The sequence below is a fragment of the Trichoplusia ni genome, chromosome 16, assembly GCF_003590095.1.
Source record: "Trichoplusia ni isolate ovarian cell line Hi5 chromosome 16, tn1, whole genome shotgun sequence".
Classification (NCBI taxonomy): Eukaryota; Metazoa; Arthropoda; class Insecta; order Lepidoptera; family Noctuidae; genus Trichoplusia; species Trichoplusia ni.
The window spans coordinates 1,489,352-1,509,167 of NC_039493.1; the positions used below are offsets into that span (position 1 = coordinate 1,489,352).

Consider the following 19,816-nt stretch of genomic DNA (forward strand, 5'->3'; position numbering starts at 1 on the left):
CATGAAACCTTATCTAAATAAACATTTCCTTCTTTCTCTCTCTCTCTCTCTCTCTCTTCCCAGCTATGTGTCCCACATGGTGCTGGGGTCAGCTTTCCTAATTTTTCTTCTCCACTTCGCTCTGTCCCTTACCTTTCCATTCCCTTTTTAAACCCATTATATTTTTAATTAGTCCATGCGGTTAATGATCAAAAAGCATCCGAAATAATATTTTACAGTACTGGAGAGATAAACTGAAAAATATGTGGACGTCTGATAAGAAGTGCGTCAGAATTGCTTATAACTTTGGACCCACGGGGTTCGGGCGTGGTGGTGTTATACAGGCTGTTGCATTATGGTCAGACCCAAAAATGTTGGTCAGTCAGTGCGTGGCCGGTGAGGTGTCGTGTTGTTCCGTCGCCACTGGTTGAATTGGTTTTAAAGTGGGACGATCATCTGACGTTCGATCATCTTCTGCCAGATATTGGAATGAAGAGCAAGATACTGCCTTCCCGGTAGATCACCATGGATTTCAGAAAATAATTACTTTTGAACTGTGGGGAATGTACTCATCAACATTAATCGGACTTAGGCCGCATATCAAAGTCTTGCTGCCATAACTCAATACCAATTAATCTAGATTTGGACTGGTGTAGTTTCTGGCTATCCTCATCTGGTATCAAGTGTTTGATTGTTTTGAGTTTTTAGTCACAGCCATCGAAGATTTAGACAAAAATTGGGAGCATACAGAAGCGGTAAACTTTGCAAGATCTGGCGTTGAACTGAAACTTACATATGGAGAAAAAATTCTCAAGTAACTTTGTACATAGAGACCAAACATAACAGACTGTATGTAGCTACAAATGTGGTATAAAGTGTCTCGAACGAGATTATCTTAACAGTCGCGTGCGCAGTGTCAGAGCCCCGCCTCAAACGGCCAATCATGTTGTCTGTAGTGCTTCTCTTCCTAGCCACCGCTGTCCTCGACTGTACACGTGAGTCATGCATTTTTATAGACTAAACTATTTGCACGTGACTGTACTTACACACGTGTTTTTCGGTTAACTTTGTTGTGATAAGTATTTAGTTTTAAGTAAGGTGTTTCAGTTTAGATGTTTCTATTCAGATTTTATAGTCATTGGAAAAAGGTAAAGTTGGTAAATTATAAATGAATGCATGGCTTTCAGTTATAGTAATGTTTCTTGTCTTTATAAAGTACTTTCATCACTTCTCATACCTCCAAGCAAAAACGTAAAAAATTTCATGGTGTATGTATGTATGATCCGGTTAAGCAATTTGCATGTGAAATCGTAACAAAAAAACGTACGCTATTTTTTATTGCACTTTTGACAAATTTTAAAATTGACAAATTCAAACATGTAGATAAACAAAAAGTCACTTTATTGAGTACCTTTCATAAATCAAGTTTTGTAATATTCTGAATAGTTTTTTAAGTAATTCCTAGGCAAAATCGCCTGTTCAGAATGCATCTAGTAATATAATAGTACCTTGTAAATAATATAACACAAGAAAACTCGTGGGTGTGTCCTTATTACCGTAAACTGTTGATGCGCAGTCCAATGTAAAGGAGTCTAATGTGGAAATAACGAGATCTCACGTTTCATTTCCCTATAGTTCTTAAAAGGGGAAAGAAAAAGAAAAAAATATAGGACACACCTTAAGAGGCCGGTGTAAGCAGCGCGCAACTGCAATTCGACGCGAGCCAAAAATCGGACGAAACATTGCTATCTCTATCGGACTTCTCGCGGCGCAGCGCGTAGCTGTGTGCGTGCGTGTAGTACTTTTGTAGCGAGTCATTCATAATGACTGATAACCACTGCATTGTACTAATTTTGTTTAGTAAATGCTTTATTTTTGTTATTTAATTTTCGGAACCGTTGGTGAACACAAAAACCAGTAATGCTTTTTTTGGAAATTATTGTACGATGTCTATATCAGAAGATTTAATGATATTAGGTATCTTAAATCTAAAAATCTTATAAAATAAAACGTGAACGAAAACTTTTCAATACAAACGTACCGTCTTTTGGTATTACCAAAAGACGGTATTTAATTTATCTAGGTTCCTAATAAACTTTTAGTTTAAAACGTTTACTATTACGAAATGCCAGCGAATTGCATTTCGCATATTTTAACACCGCTAACAGCATGTTTTCAACTTATTTTTTCTGTAATTTAATTCTTAATATTTAATAATAATTAGTCGCAGTGTGATGATAAAATATAAAATACATATTTTTCAATTTGGACCAGTAGTTCCTGAGATTAGCGCGTTCAAACAAACAAACAAACAAACTCTTCAGCTTTATATATTAGGACCTATAGAAGTATAGATAACATTTATGAGCTTAAATATGATAGAAAATACAAAAATTTTGCTAATATAAAGCGCCTTCTCGTTTATAACCACAACAATATCATAACGGGCCGTGCAGCAGAAATCGTACTATTTTAATTTCGCTATAACTTCAGAACCAAACGTCCAATTTTAATTATTCAAAGACCAAATATTATCTACATTAACTGTACATAGTAATGAAATAATTAATTTTGATAAGGATTAATAGCATGAGTAAAATAAACGCGTTTAAATGTAGTCCAAAAAAAATGAAGATTTTTCAATAAAAAAAATGGTTATTGTACCTCACTCGACATAGATAGGTATAGTGTGTCGCGAACTTTTTTGTAGATATTTATAACATCTACAATTACTTAGAACATTTTATGGTTCTATCTTTAATAGTTTAGGCAGGGTACGCAAAATAAGTAACTTTTTTGGTTGATTTTTTACACCTTGTGTTCGAAAAACCCTAATATCTTACGGAAGCCTATTTTTGTGCAAAATTAAATATAGCCTATATTACTCGTGGATAATGTAGCTTTCGAATGGTGAAATAATTTTTAAACTCGGTCCAGAAGTTTATGAGCCTATTCAATACAATGAAACAAACAAACTTTTCCTCTTTATACTATTAGTGTAGATTAAAATTCGGTAAATTTAAAATGATCAAGAGTATGTTTTCGTTATGAAACTTATTTTTTGGTACCTAATAGGTAACAAATATTACGTAAGTAATCCAACCCAAGTTTAATTTTTTTTTGCAATAAGAAAGAGTACATATCATTTACGTTTCGTAAGTAAATAGTTAGTTAATAAAAAATATATTTATTACTAGCTTTTCGCCCGCAGCTTCGTCCGCGTCGATGTCGGTTATATCGCGTTTCCAAGAAAGAGAACTCTTCAAAAGTCCGGGATAAAAACTATCCTATGTTCTTTCTCAAGGTCAACTCTATCTCTGTACCAAATTTCATTAAAATCAGTTCGGTGGTTTAGACGTGAAGGCGTAACAGCCAGACAGACAGAGTTACTTTCGCATTTATAATATTAGGTATAGTAGGGAATATTAGTAGGGATTAAAACGTTTTTTTTTTTCATACCTTCTTTGTTAAAATTTTACTTTGCTTGTAGGTACGTACTACGTAGTAGGTACTGTGCCAAATTTCATTAAAATCAGTTCTTCGTCTTCTTAAAGTGCTTACAGATATAACAGATTTTTTTTCTTTCTTTTTTGTTAAAAAGCTACTCCCGCACTAAGGAATTTAATCCATGTGTTGCGGGGCTTTCACAAACATACAATTCACATGCACAAAGACACCTAGCCTCAGAACAAGCATTCGTGAATCACACAAACGCTTGTCCTACACGGGGATCAAACCCGCGACACGTCGCGCCCAGTGGTTTAGGCGGGATGACCTCAACCGCTCGGCTATCCGTGTAGTCAAATTGAATGAAAGTGTCAAAAAACCTTGACAAATATATATTTTTGCTATTTAGTCTTGAAACCATAATTTCAAATTCAAATGCTACAACAAATACATTATAACACTCAAATTTAAAGTAAAGGAGAAATCCAATTAACATTGACAGAGTAGGTATTAATCTAGGCGCGCTATACCAGAGTAAAGCAGACAAAAAGTAAACAAAACCTATGTGCTCGCCCTCGCTCTACCCCATCCAAATTATTAAATTTATTTAACTATTAATTTTAATAATCACTTATTACGTCGTCGTCAAAAATGAATACTTTATTTAACTATAAACAACAAAACAATCTTTTACATCGGTAAACTACCTAATACTTAGTTATAATGTCGAACCCAACGCCAGTGCATGCCACGAGCAGTGCGTACACGCACACAAACATAGCGTGTTGGACGTTGGTGAGACATGCGACAGCGATAATATGGTTCCAGATTTGTGATAAATTTGGTTGTGTTCCGTAATACCAAAAATTATGAATGAAAACTTATTATATGTCCACTTTTTTTTTGATAAATTGCAACAAGACTATATAATCTGTGTTCCTATTAAAAGGATATTAAGAATATTAATGTTTTAAGTACAGAAATATTAAGTTGAAAACATGCTGTTAGCGGTGTTAAAATATACGAAATGCAATTCGCTCGCATTTCGTAAATAGTGAATGTTTTAAACTAAAAGTTTAATAGGAACCTAGATAAATACCGTCTGTATCCGAATAACATAACTTTAAGTCGGTGATATGTTCGTAGCGACAATGATTTTGGTATTACGTTTGTATGGAAAAGTATTCGTTCACCGCACCCTTAAGTTATTCAAAAATATACCCATACTAGCTGACCCAGCAAACGTTGTTTTGCCTAATAAATTATTTCTAGTTGTATGTATTTTTTAATACAACATTATAAAAACAAAATATATTCTCTTAGTGTGAGCAACCCTTAACACTTAGGGGTATGAAAAATAGATGTTAGTCGATTCTCAGACCTAATGAATACGCATATAAAATTTGGCCGTTTCGGAGGAGTACGGTAACTAACATCGTGACACGGGAATTTTATATATTAGAAGTATAATATATCAAGTATATCGAAAATCCATTTCACACTGCCATTTTCATCATTGATTCGCCATTTTCATGTCTATTTGTCTACTAATAGTAGGTACGAGTAGAATTATGACACATTTTGTATGAAAATTGTCTTAAAATGTTATCTTCAGTATACAAATAGATAGAATATTGAAAACGGGTGTTAGCCCTACTAATATTATAACGCGAAAGTTTGTATGTATATTTGTTCCTCTTTCACGCAAAAACCACTGAACGGATGCAGACGAAACTTGGTACTCAGATAGTTTATAACCAAGATTAGCACATAGGATATATTTTATTACGATTTTATTTGCCCGTGGGGTCTTTTTCGAGGAGCTAGTGGCTAAGCTATAAAACCGCATAAGTGAATCGATCACAGGTTAAGCTATTCTTGACGCGGTTGGTCCGTAGATGGGCGACCATCTTTGTCATAACGGGTTCCTCCGTGTTTCGGAAGTCACGTTAAATTGTGGGTCCCGGCTGTTATTCCTACATCTTTGACAGTCGTTACAAGGTAGCCAGAAGCTAGAAAAGTCTGACAACCAGTCTAACCAAGGAGTATCGTGTTGCCCAGGTAACTGGGTTGAGGAGGTCGGATAGGCAGTCGCTCCTTGTAAAACACAGGTACTCAGCTGAAACCGGTTGTACTGGTAGCCGACCCCAACATAGTTGGGAAAAGGCTAGGACGATGATGATGTTCGTTTTCGATTTGTAGCAGGCGGACCCGCGGTCTACAGCTAGTTAGTTGTATTATTTGTGTTTCACGTGTAACAGCCACGCCCCCAAATAACACGGAACTCATTCATGTTTCGTGATTGTTGTCAACTGAAAAATAACTTTATCACCCAAAGATTAAAGTTCATTCTCAAGGGGATGATATACATTCATATTTGTTACTTGACCTTAAGGTCATCGGGGGTAACTAATCTATCGCTGAATCGACAGAAAACAATATCCGCGAGGCAATTAAATTTAAACCTTATGCTGTTAAGTTAAGGTCTGTTTTAAATTAATTGAAATCGTTGGTTTTATAAAGAGATGATTTTCACGCTATTTTTAAATGAAAGATATTATTTTAAACACGATATCAATCATTTGTTTTCATTTTGTCTAGTGTGGTAATTGCTTATAATTAAAATTTGATCTAATTATAATAAGTTATTTGTAAATTGAATGTTTTAAAATTACAATTGAAGATGTGAAGATGTTGACACTTTTAGCATTCTCCTAAGCATCTTCCCAACACAATAATTGGAAATTCATTGCATTGACAGTGAGTGTTCCTCCCCGTAGTGAATTTCCAGGCAATTGTAAATTGTGGAACTGTGCACAGGGCAAAGTCCTTCCTTCAGGTCTTTATGGCGTACTCATAGAAATCTAAATAACATTACCTTGTTATTTAGATTTCTATGGGCGTACTGGACAAACTAAAAGAATTTAAGGAAAGAAGAATAAAGAATTCTTCTGTCCATTTGTTTATGATTTGTCCTCTTGAGATTTCGTTCGGAGTCCCTGTTGAAACTTTTTAAACCCCCGGCTAAAAGTCCCTTGGTATAAGATAGACGTGTCTGAAATCTGTATGGCTGCTTGTGGCTTCGTAGCTCCCGAATGGATTGAGTGATTTCAATTTAGTTTGCTCTATATTAAAGGTATGCTTGTATGATAAAATTCTTGTTTGAGCCATTTAAACGGCGTTGAAAGTTTTTACTGTAGGAGGTAATTTAATTTTACCTTCTTTTTTTTGCATTGTAAATGTTAGTGTTTGTCTATTTTTTTTAATACCTACCACATTTTATCGCTTTGATGAAATAACAGGAAACCTCATAATGCCTCTTGGGTCTTTTGTAAAAAGAAATCAATTTCCTCGTAAATTATGAAATAAAATTATGATTATTTTTTAAACACTTCCTTTTTGAGTTGCATAATCTATTACAGATTTCCCTTAAGATTTTTTTTAGCTTCTTACGATTACTATATTTCTATCGCAGTAACAACATTAGACTTATGCAGTCAATTTCGAACAGTTTAACTGTAAAAGTTTTTTAATATTCTTTATACATAATTTTTCCTTGGATTGGATTTTTGCAACTCAATTTTGAGGTACTTCCCGATAAGCTAGGAGACTGAAATTTTCAGGGTAGCTTTAAACCGATGACAATGTAAATTACAACAAAAAAAGTGGCTGAACCGATTTTGAAAAAAATTGAATGAAGTGACAGTTAAAAAGACGGTTTTTAGATTTTTTAATCTATTGATTATTAGAATGTAACTATCGCAAGGAAAAAACCTAAATATTATTGATAAAAAAATGCTCTATAATACATTGTTGTTCTGCATAAACGCGCATGGTACACAAACGTGGATGGGTCGCTAAGTGGACTACAATACATGAATGGCCAGAAGGTCGCGGGTTGTAATCCAGATACGACTATCTGTATTTCTAGATATCATCACAAATAAAAACAAAATTATAATAATTGCTTTCGTTTGGAAAAATCGACGAGGTTTAATTATTCTATGGAGTTTGATTAATTAACATATTTTTTGACGCGGCAGGCCGAGAGTCCATTTTGTCCGAAACTAATCGGGCAATCGCATAAACCGTTGCATTATTTAATAAAGAATTTTAAAAAATAAGTCATCATTAAGTCTAGACTTTTCTAAGTATGATAGGTTTGGGTTACTAGAATTTTACAAGAATCGAGTGAATATTTGACCTCCTCAAACCACCTGGGCAACACGATACTCTTTAGTTAGAATAGTGTTCATTTTTTTTTATCTTCTGACTATGAATAAGCTAAAAAAAGCTTATCTACTTATTGGTTTGGCAAAAACTAAATAATTTACCAACAAAAAAAATATTACGGTTGCCTAACTCCTATCTTTATTTTTTTTACATTTCTTTTTAAAGCGACAACAGTAATAAAACATCACACAAAAAAAATATAACTGTTTATGACATGACGGTTCCTGAGATACAGCCTGGTGACGAACAGACTGACGGACAGACAGCATAACCTTAGAAATAAGGATTCTTTTTTACCTTTAACACAAAGTACCTGAAAACAGTTTTACTTTAAACATTAATACGTATCTAGTTAAGATAAATTAATTATTGTAATTGTGTAACATTGTCTTTCGAAAACATTGAGTCAAGTCAATAACCGCGCTATAAATAATTTAATAATATCAATACATGCAATAAACTTAATTGTTGCTATTATTGTGATCACTATTGCGAAAACGGTATTCGGGTTATTTCAAGGATTTTATCAATTATTTATAAAGTAGGTAATTTAATTATTGTGTCGCGGGGGAAGAATCCAGTATCAAAATTTTTCGTGTCGCGGTGTACGAAGTTGAATTCCTCCGAACCGACTCGACCGATTCTCATGAATTTTTTTGTGTATGTTGGGTAGGTCTGAGATCTTTTCATAGCCCTTTTCCTTATTAACTAGACCTAATTTGTACTTCAAAATAAAGTTTACTGGGGCTGCTAGTAGCATTGGTATAAATATACGTCAAGAGGCTTAAACAGGTATATGACAAAAGGAAAGTACAAACCGGCTTTATAAGACTCCGTTATAGTTGCAAGTTTTTCCCCGGTCTGGGGAAGTCCTCGAGAATTTCACAATCTACATAATATAAGGATAGTCCTACTTATTTAAATAATTTTTAAGAAGACCACAAAGTAGTTACGCGAATAAACTTGTATAGGTATTGTTGATTTTTGTTCAAGTAGGACCAATTTGAATATCCACGCACTGCAAAACCTGTTTGTTATTTAGACAAAAACTGTTGTCCATTCGCTTTAATTTTCTGTTTTTTTTTTTAAGTTACGAAAGAACATATCAGTATAGAGTTTATTTTTGCGAAAACTTCTGTTTCTGGTGACCTCTGCTTACCCACATGAAAATATATAATTAGGTAAATTAAAAGCAAAGCCTTTAGTGTCACTATCTTAACTAACACTAAAACAACGATAAAACTGAAGGTTTAAGATATCACAACTAAATAAATGGATTTAGGTTAGACTAAACGGATAGCGGAGTGGTCGAGGTCATTACGCCAAATGTAGTGTGCGCAACGTGTTGCGGGTTCGATCCCCGCGTAGGACAAGCATTTGGGTCTGGGTGTATTTGTGCATGTTACTTGGACGTTTTTTTTGTCACCATATTTCGGTAATTATTATATTTAAATTTATAGAATTAATAAAAAACCAACTGAAAATATCATTATATTTATTGATAGGATTGATTACATTTATTAAAAAACTCCATCTGTAATGAAATATTGGTAATTAAAGTTAATAAATAAACCTTGGAAGAAACTATGATTTAAGCTATAAAATAATAATAAACGGGTATTAAAAATACATTCATTTATACTTTAATACGAAGATAGTTAAATTGCTTTTAGTTTGTACGGGTTTAAACAGTTATCCTGTATACCAGGAACCCAATTCTATTTTTTCCCAGCACCTTAATTGGATATTCAGTACGGGGCGGAATTTCCAATTATTGTGTTGGTAAAATACTAAATAAAAAAGGATTAGTTTAAAATTTAACTAATTAACTGAATAGTTTAAATAGCAGAATCAGAGCCAAATTAGTTCAGTCCAACCGGTTTCAGCTAAGTACCAGTGTTTTACAAGGAGCGACTGCCTATCTGACCTCCTCAACCCAGTTACCTGGGCGACACGATACCCCTTCGTTAGACTGGTTGTCAGACTTTCCAAGCTTCTGACTACCTGTAAGGACTGTCAAAGATGTAAGAATAACAGCCGGGACCCACAATTTAACGTGCCGTCCGAAACATGGAGGAACTCGTAATGACAAAGATGGTCACCCATCTACGGACCAACCGCGCCAAGCTTAACCTGTCATCGATTCACTTATGCAGTTATAGCTTAGCCAGTGTAGTCACTGAATAATCAATAAAAAAAATATTACTTTGCCCTCGATAACAAGAATAGCAATATCGGCAGGTTTTTCAACCTTCATTATAAACCTTAGTAGGTACTTAAATGTAAATTACAACCGGAAAACCTTAAAAGCTGTAAACTAAAGGCTACAATTTGATATCATTTATCCTCAATACACAATCGAGTAGTGCACAATGGTCTTGTAGTTGTGACACGCGATTTCTGACCGTGAGGTATGAAGTTCAAGTCTGAAACGTGATTTTTGTATACTAATATTATAGTTTCGACCTTAGTACGTATACTTTAGACTAAATTATTTAACATTTTACTGTTATTGATAAATATTATTTTTGACTTGTAAAATAACTCGATTATTGTTTATGGATAACTAGCTTAACGCCCGCCGCTTAGCCCGCGTCGAGGTCGGTTATATCGCGTTTCCAAGAGAACTCTTCAAAAGTGCGGGATAAAAACTATCGTATGTTCTTTTTCAAGGTCAACTCTATCTCTGTACCAAATTTCATTAAAATCAGTTCAGTGGTTTAAACGTGAAAGCGTAACAGACAGACAGACAGAGTTACTTTCACATGTATAATATTAGTAAGGATTCTATCTTAAACTTTATTTTGTAATAAGGTTTTCTTTAGTCGATGACTTATTTGTAACTGAAACACAGAATGATAAATATTCTACGTTTTGTAATGAGACGAGTAAAGTATTATGATTTTTATAAGAACTCATTTTCATCATTGGTCTAGCCTTTTCCCAACTATGTTGGGGTCGGCTACCAGTCCAACCGGTTTCAGCTAAGTACCAGTGTTTTACAAGGAGCGACTGCCTATCTGACCTCCTCAACCCAGTTACCTGGGCAACACGATACCCCTTGGTTAGACTGGCTGTCAGACTTTTTCAAGCTTCTGACTACCTGTAACGACTGTCAAAGATGTATTAATAACAGCCGGGACCCACAATTTTACGTGCCTTCCGAAACACGGAGGAACACGTTATGACAAAGATGGTCACCCATCTACGGACCAACCGCGTCAAGCATAGCTTAACCTGTGATCGAATCACTTGTGCGGTTATAGCTTAGCCACGAGCTTATAAGAACTATCGTGAGAATTATTCATGTCACGCGTGCCGGTATTGCCTTACTAGTTTCGGACCCAACCCTGATCATGAACGTACATGATTAAGGACTTCAGTTGGGTCTGAAGCTAGTCGAGCAATCCCGATGAATACGCGTAAGCAATTGCATCATTTAATAAAGTATTATGACGTTTAATTTAGTAATTATGCAATCAAATAGGCTGAAAATAATCTTCTTTATTTTACTTAATATTTAACTAAAAGGTTATCTTATCACCACTTAAACTATCCGGTATCTGAAAAGAATACGCAAATGCGATAGTTAACTGGCACAATTATTGAAGGTTAATGTTAGATTCACCCATCCCATTTATGACAGTACCAGACGTTGCTTAACCTAGCTTTTATTTATTTTAGGAAATACATTTTTGAAGCTATTACGTTCGTGAGAAATGACTGACAGTGAAAGTCTCAGAATTAAAAACCAATAATAGATATGATATGATATTTTTAAAATCAGTTAAAAATATCAGTATGCTCTACAAAACAAATTATCATTTTTCCTTATTTAATTTTGTCCATCTATACTTCAATACTAATATATAAAGCTGAAGAGTTTGTTTGTTTGTTTGAACGCGCTAATCTCAGGAACTACTGGTCCAAATTGAAAAATTCTTTTTGTGTTGAATAAACCATTCATCGAGGAAGGCTTTAGGCTATAAACCATCACGCTGCGACTAATAGGAGCGAAGATAAAATGGAAAATGTGAAAAAGAACAGGGCAGGTATAAATCATAACTTATATCTTCTACCCACGGGGACGAAGTCGCGGGCAACAGCTAGTTAATGTATATGTGTCCTCTATAATAAACGCAATTATTTGTTTTTAATCGAAGTTTTGTTGCACATATTTTTTTTTAGTTTATTCGCACTGAATTTACTAGTGAGTGTCGTAATTCAAATATACTTGACTATAATTCGGTTCTGGATAAAGTCAAACTATTAAAAAAGGGTGAAAAAAAAAACTGATAATTTCCATTTACCTCTAAGTTAAACTCACAAGATCTTCTCTCAAACGATTGACGTGGTTAATCTGCAAATAAATTATATTATATTGACGTCAGAATAGTTTCGCTATGCACTATTTGCTTTTAACATACCGCGGTATTAATTTTAAGACTTACGGAGGTATTATCTACCGCGTGTATTGTATGTACAGTAAGCGACAAAAGTCCACAAATATTATCAGATTTTCAAAGGTCTTGAATACAATAAAAAATTGTAAGAATTCGGTCTTGGAAATAAAATGGCAAATAGGCCAGAGGTCTACTGAAGAGGTCTATTAAAAACTTATTAATGAATTTTTTAAATTTTAACGCTCAGGAAAAACGAGTCTAGTGACAAAAATTTCAGGGTACGCCCAAATTAATTTCTTACCCAAAAATAAATAGAACGATGATTAATTTAAGTAGGTACTAATATTTATTCATATAGCAGCTACAAAAATACATAAATTAACCAATAAAACTTTCAAATATCTGTCATGAGACAGACGCCTGGTGACGGACGGATAGACAGCGGAGCCACAGAAATTTCCGTTTCAACTTTTAATTGCGGAACTCTAAAAATTAATCAAAGTCTTTATAAAAGTATTAATTTTCTTAAATAGTTCATTCATATATCACTTCACAAAACATGTTTCTACAAAAAAAGGCAAATGGCGAATAAAACAAAACCGCAATCGAACAATAAAGCGACCTTATAAGGTTTATTTTTTCCTTTTTAATAACGTAATTCAAAAACCACGCCATTTATAATAATTACCGCTTACCGCACCCAAAACTGGTATAAGACTGAAGGGAAATTATCAACTACTCAGTTCAATGAACTTATCTCGTTCATCAAAAATAAAACAAAAACTACCCACGAATATCGCAAAACAAGTTTGACAGTTAAATAGTTTGTTTTCAAACATTTTGACTTTTATTTCAAAAACTACAAGGTTCAAATTCGCTTGTAATCGCTCGTTCTTGCCTTGTAGACTTTTTGCAGATTTCATTAAGGTTCATTTTTGCAAAGCAGTCATTTGTATTTTGGGCTTATCCGTCGGTTATATAATTTGCAAGTGAGAATGTCAATTGTAATATGCTTCAATGAATACAATATAAGGTGTCACGGCTTAATCTCGTTTTATAACAGCACATAGCTGGTCAAAATAAACTAGTGTCGATTTTCGTCAAGTACTATGATTACTATTAAGTAAAAACATTCGAATACCGACCTTATGTCGTTGTGATAAGGATCCTGATTTTTTTTAAAGTTTATTTTAGTTCATAGAACGTCTGCACAATGGAATACCGATCTTATGGTCTTTCAATATAGGGATTGAATTGTAAGTCAAAATAAAATTATTTTCAAAGCACCATACAAGCGAAAATCAACCTTACGGCTTTGAATAAAGGAGGTCAAATATAATTTTATGGCAGCAAGATAGTTGATTGATTAATCTATTACAAATATTAGCCAGTACCTTATGTAAGAGGTCAAATATTTCTCTTTTTTCCTGCATTTATTAAGCTATGTTGAGATATTTTTAACAAAACAGGATAAAACAAATATCTTCCGATAATAACCCATATAAGAAACCATCTTTAGCAGGCTTGCTTTAGCATTACTTTCACCTGACAATTAGATTGCCATATCCCATTCTCCCATCACCAAGTTTATCATAAAACAAAACTAAGAATTCTTTTGACAAAGTCATCAATATTCTTTTACAGTGTGCTTTCTTTTGAGTCCCCACTCTAGTATATTTGCAGAAATTCGGTTATTTTTATCCTCTTTCAAATCCCACAAATTTTGAACGACTACGCCGATTTTTATTAAACATGAACACACGCATATAATTCACCTTTGATACAGAACAAATTAAATTGAAATCGTTCAATCCGTTCGGATGCTATGATGCGTCAGAAAAAAAGTAACGACGACAAAATATCAAATTCTGTCTAAATCTTTACTTCTATGACTAGATGATAAAAAAATGCGATTTAGTGTAAACAGTTCAGATCGAATGTTAAGTTTTTTTATGATATAATTCCGCTTACCGATTCTCAAGTAGTTTAGATAATGTTTGCTAAAGCAAATTCTGAATATGAAGTTTACATTTTATACATTTCAGTTTTAAAGAATTTACAAAATTAGTCACACGTCAATATGACCATGCCAACTGTTTATCGTGTTTATTTTATATTTTTGTACATTTTCTAAGTTTATAGGTAAAATGCACTATCTGTAAAAAAATCAGGTATCCAGCTATCACGGTTTATAAAATACACCCTAAATCGACAGACAGGCAGTGAGTCTAAGTAAAGAGTACCGTTTTTACACTCTGCAAGCTACAGGACCCAAAAAAACAACCGTATATCAGGACATTCCCTGTCAAAATTAGCTGACGACATTTAAACTTGAGTACTTGAATTATTTTGGCATTTAATATTCAAGGAGTGTACCTGTTAGGGTGACCATGAAACTGAAAAGTACGACATTTCACTTTTATGATTTTTTAATTAAAATATCAAACAAATCGTAATGCGTGGAGTTGATGTTTAGAATTGAATATTAGTTACAGTTTAGTCGTTTCTCTTAGTTATGCAACATTTTTATTCCAATTTAAAAAGTTTTTTTTATTATACTGTATATGAAACTGACATCTTGTATTTAGTAATGCGCAATGAGACCTTCATTTTTCAATCATACAATCCTGGTTTTTCATAACCTGCCAGAGCCTTCTTTAAGTTGAATTTGTCAAATGACCTGATATGGCTAAAAAGAGCTACATAATACATTATAATACGTAGTTCTAGTTACGAAGCCTTTTTACACAAATGAGTCATGTCGATCCAAAAGTCTTGATACCGGGGAAAAATCTGAAAAAAAAACAGCGTGTTGCTGGAGACTTGGTTGCACCGTTTCTTCTCCCGTAGCAAGAGAACATACCAAGCGGTGAAGAGAGAATCTGAGTGCTACCCTTTGACTTTTTATTGATCTTCCAAACTTCTGCCTTGTAGCTTAGCTTCAAAAAGTGACTTATGATTCATTAAAAACTAGCTGTTGCCCGCGACTTCGTCCCCGTGGTTAGAAGATATAAGTTATGATTTATATGTGCTTTGATTTTTTTTCACATTTTCCATTGTATCTTCGCTCCTATTGGTCGCAGCGTGATAGTTTATAGCCTAAAGCCTTCCTTGATAAATCGTCTATTCAACACAAAAAGTATTTTTCAATTTGGACCAGTAGTTTCCGAGATTAGCGCGTTCAAACAAACAAACTCTTCAGCTTTATATATTAGTATAGATATAGATTTTACCTGTCTTGGTTAGAGACACAAAAACAAAACCGCTTCGGACTGGATGAACCAATTCTGTTGGTTCTTTTTTCATCTAACGTAAAATATGTGTCATTTGGTCCCATAAAAAAGATATCAAGTTTCTCTCAGTAGATTTTTATTTGAAGCCGGTTATATGATGTTGTGAAAACAATATTTTTTGTACCTTATGTTCTTTTTCATTATAAAACTAACTATTAATTACTTACGTAAAACAGATACATGATAAGTACTTAATGAATTATTATCTATTCATTTTAATGAAGTGCATGTTTGACCACGAGGCAAAGATAGGCGAACACAATAGTATATATATTAAGACTGTTTTTTTACCTTTTATCATAAAGGTTATTGATCTTATTGACAGATTTCAATACACTATTATCATTATAGAGTTAAATTGTTAATAGAAAATAAGAGATAACCTTTGCAGTTGTTGATAATTAGTTATTTTGCTAGTGTTAATAAACTCTCACTACCTATTTTGGTGAGAGTTAAAAAAGGGCAAAAAATAAAGTCAATAGTATTGTGTCATGATCATGCATATATTTTTTAATTAATGTCAACTATTTATGTTAACTATGTAAAGTGAAATTGAGGATTGAAAATAATTATTTCGTGTGACAAATGACAATTTTAGTCGACAAAAATCTGGTTGATAAAAATTACAATTACACCCTACTTTAATTTTTATAGCTACCAAAGTATGTTGTATCTATCGTGTCATCATTTTTTTTATTAAATATTAACATTAAAACAAACAGGATAAACCAAAAAAATACCCTCAACAATGAAAAAAAAACCGCACAAACAACGGACTTACTAACTTACGACTGTTGACACATAGACGGACAGATTCACATTCATCATTTGCGTGGCCACACTACAATAAGCCTTCGAAACTCAAATGGAGTGCAGTTGATAAAACGCGTTGCGCCCGCGCACACGTACCAGTGACAATGGCGCGGGTTCGTAGCACCGTATTGGTGATCGCGGCGACAATTTTTGCCGCTAAAATCGTTGCAGGTGCGTAATGTGGGAAAAGGAATGTGTCCTGTGTCTGTGGTTTTCGTTGTCGTCTTGAAATTGTGTTTTTTTTATGTGGTGTTTTTTTTTAATTGGAGTCGATACTTTTTTGTGATAAAAAGATGAATCTTATTTCATATTTTTTATTATAAAACTTAACATACTAGTAAATATTGTATATCATAAAGTGAATCAGTTGAGTTATAATTTATTTTAAAGGTTAAATGAGCGTTTTTTAATAAAATAATATTATCTATAATATTATCTTTTACCGACTAGGGAGTTACAATTAACGACAAAGCTGTTTTTACGTTAACATTACTCAAATACTTATCAAACTTTAATTAAACAATAATTATATAGGTATCTGAATAACAGTAGACATCCTCAAATTGACCAAACCCAAAAAGTTAAGAAATAAATGGTAGATATTTGACATTAGCATTTTCGGGTAAAATGTAAATTATTATTGTGAACTCTAATGAAATTATGAAAAACTGATCATATTTTAATTAACAGTTTTTTTATTGTTAAAAAATCTACTATCACTTTGCATTAGTGTTATTTTAATAGGCAAAGAAAATCGAACTCATCTTATATGCACCTGTATATTTATCTATCGGATCCAAATTTTTTTATTATCACTTTTTTTTAAACTAGCAAAAGTCTGGAAAGCGTTAATACTTTTCCTTTTATTTTAAACAAGTTTTTTTTTCTGTGTTGGTTTTATTAATAAATTCAATTTTGATAAAATGTTCAAGTGAAATTATAAATTTATAATAATTTTATTTCGGGAATCATACCACTATTGATGTAAATTTAAACGTAAGTAGATTACTTTTACGGATTTTATCGCGGTTTAATTTTTGATTTTAGTTCCCGACGTTTCGACACCTTTGCAGGTATCATGGTCACGGGCAGACCGTAAAAGTAGTTTCATTTCAATATCTAACATTCGCGTAAACCTAAGAAACCACTAAGTAAATTACTATTTTAAATGTACGAAGTTCTTTAACTCGTACGATAGATTTTATGCACGTTCAAATTCCACTAACAATATTCAAACAAATATTTTCAAAATACAGTAAAGAACTAATTATGTTTATGGTCCATGACAATATCGAACCCACGATCTCCACGTTATGAGCACGACGCTCTTATCAGCTGGACTCCAATTCCACTATTTACAATTGCTGATGAAATAATGGAAATTGGATTCAATTTGACATTATTCGTATTTTCCTAAACATTTTGCCAGCAATGCCTATGAATTCAAAAATACATTGATGCGTAAATTCCAACCTACGACGTTTTACTTGGCAGGCCAACAGTCAGGCCGCTAAGCTATCATATAGTTCGGGGTGTAAATTAGTCATTTTTTATTTGTCCTTCAAAGTGGCGACTCGCGACCTTAACAGCCAAAAACCCAAACGTCAGTCCACTGAACCTAAAGCATATAATTTATTATTATATTATTACATGCAAACATTATTTTTGTATTGTTCTTCATTGTCTGTCAACAAAAACTATATCGAATTGACAATTGAAAAGAATTTTGTGTACAAAGAAAAATAATAATAAAAATAAAACAATGTTTTAAATGTAGAACGAATAATATAAAAGAAAACCATAATTATATACATAACAATATTGCACACTGATTGAAAAAAAACTCGTCTAAATAATAAAAGCGAGTTTTTGCGAACAAAACAAAAAAAATATTTGAATAATTACAGCTATTTAAAGACTAGCTTAATGGTAGAAACTAAACAATACCCAAGAGTGTATAGAACAAAAGAAAGAGATAAAATAAAGCAGCTTCTTAAATTTATATACATATAAAATAACAAAGAATCACAAAAACATGACAGAAGTTTAAAAAATACAATTGATTTATGTGCCTGCCAAAACAACGTCTTCGAAATCTTTTGGTCTTTGAATTTGACTAAAAGTTTCTTCCGAGATTGCACAACAGCGCGTTACGTTTCAAAGCGGTTTAAGTTTTCACAAGAAGTTATTAATTGCAATAATAATACCTATATGAAAATTACGGCACAGGCATCTTCTTTAGGAAAGGGTTGAGCATTGACCGCGCTAGCTCACTGCATCGCGCCAGTTTCGGTATTTACAATTGCCGATGAATTAATGGAAATTAGATTAGAGTTAACACTATTCGAATTCTCCTAAGCATTTTGCCCACACAATAATTGGAAATTCATTGTATTGACAGTGAGTGTTCAGTGAGTGAGACTTTCCAGGGCAAAAATTTCCAGTAATTTTTAAAAAGATTCCAGTGTTTGGAATTTAAGTTGCCTCACGATGATATCCTTCATCGTAAGTCAGTGGTGTCTTATAATTAAGAAAATATACATAAATCTATGCATAGAATCGCAAGGCTAACAAGACATATAAAACCCACAGTGAAATAACAGCAATCCTTTTCAATTATTCAAAAAATGAGGGTTAAACATATTGTATCGACATCCCCCTATGGGAGGATCCCAACAACAGATTATCTGTTCATCCCTATTTATTAATATTATAAATGCGAAAGTAACTCTGTCTGTCTGTCTGTTACGCGTTCACGTCTAAACCACTGAACTGATTTTGAATAAATTTGGTACAGAGATAGAGTTGACATTGAGAAAGAACATAGAATAGTTTTTATCCCGCACTTTGGAAGATACAAATAGTTTAACTCATCTGTGCGCGCTCCGCCATGTGTGCGTGCGATTGACAGCAATTATTTAATAGAAACTTTAATTTGTGTGACAGTACCACACTAACAAAATTTGTTTAAATACACAACGTCACCGTGTCACCCACATGTGTTTTACCCACACATGGAAGCACACGCAAAGATGACTCGAGTTTATTTTACTTGAAATGCAAATTTGACATTATCGAACAAGGCCGAATGTTTTCGGTATCTTAAATTGTGTGTATACTTAGTTGGAGTTGCAGATAGCTATGTAAACAAAGCGAAATTATTTACTGGGAGGTATAAGAATAAATTTTACAATACTATTTGTATTGTAAAATTTTATTCTTAAATACAATATATTTTTAGGAAAGTGAACCGTAATTAATAAATATCTTTAAAAACACTGCTTTTATTCACTGAAATTTTAAAATATTCAAAATATTTTATTATGGAGCCGATATAATTAAGACATGTTGATGATGAACAAAATACCTTAATAAATGCGGACAACATCACATACATTGTTCTGAACCCAAAGTAAGTTGCTAAAGCACTTGTGTTATGGAATTCAGATACAACGAAGGTACCGCAAACACCCAGACCCGAGACAATATAGAAATGTGAATTTTTACATTGACTCAACCGGGGATCGAACCCGGGACCTCAGAGCTAGCGACACCTTGAAACCGGTGCGTACGCCACTCGACCACGGAGGTCGTCAACTGGAACTGCAACATATTTATAACCCTTGTTTATTTATATAGTTTCGATTT

The 19,816-nt window shown here is 33.3% G+C and overlaps 1 protein-coding gene across 2 annotated transcripts in view; it reads left to right on the forward strand.

Moving 5' to 3' along the window:
* Positions 1-663: 663 nt before the first annotated feature.
* The window catches only part of LOC113501711 (alkaline phosphatase, tissue-nonspecific isozyme-like), a 33,539-nt gene continuing 14,386 nt past the window's right edge, over positions 664-19,816 (forward strand). The window contains exon 1 of one of the 2 annotated variants that reach the window (XM_026882915.1): positions 664-974. In XM_026882915.1, the coding sequence (XP_026738716.1) occupies positions 923-974 (52 nt within the window). In that variant the 5' untranslated portion in view covers positions 664-922. Of the gene's footprint in view, positions 975-16,216; positions 16,340-19,816 lie in introns of those variants that run through there. The other variant, XM_026882914.1, reaches the window with a different exon arrangement.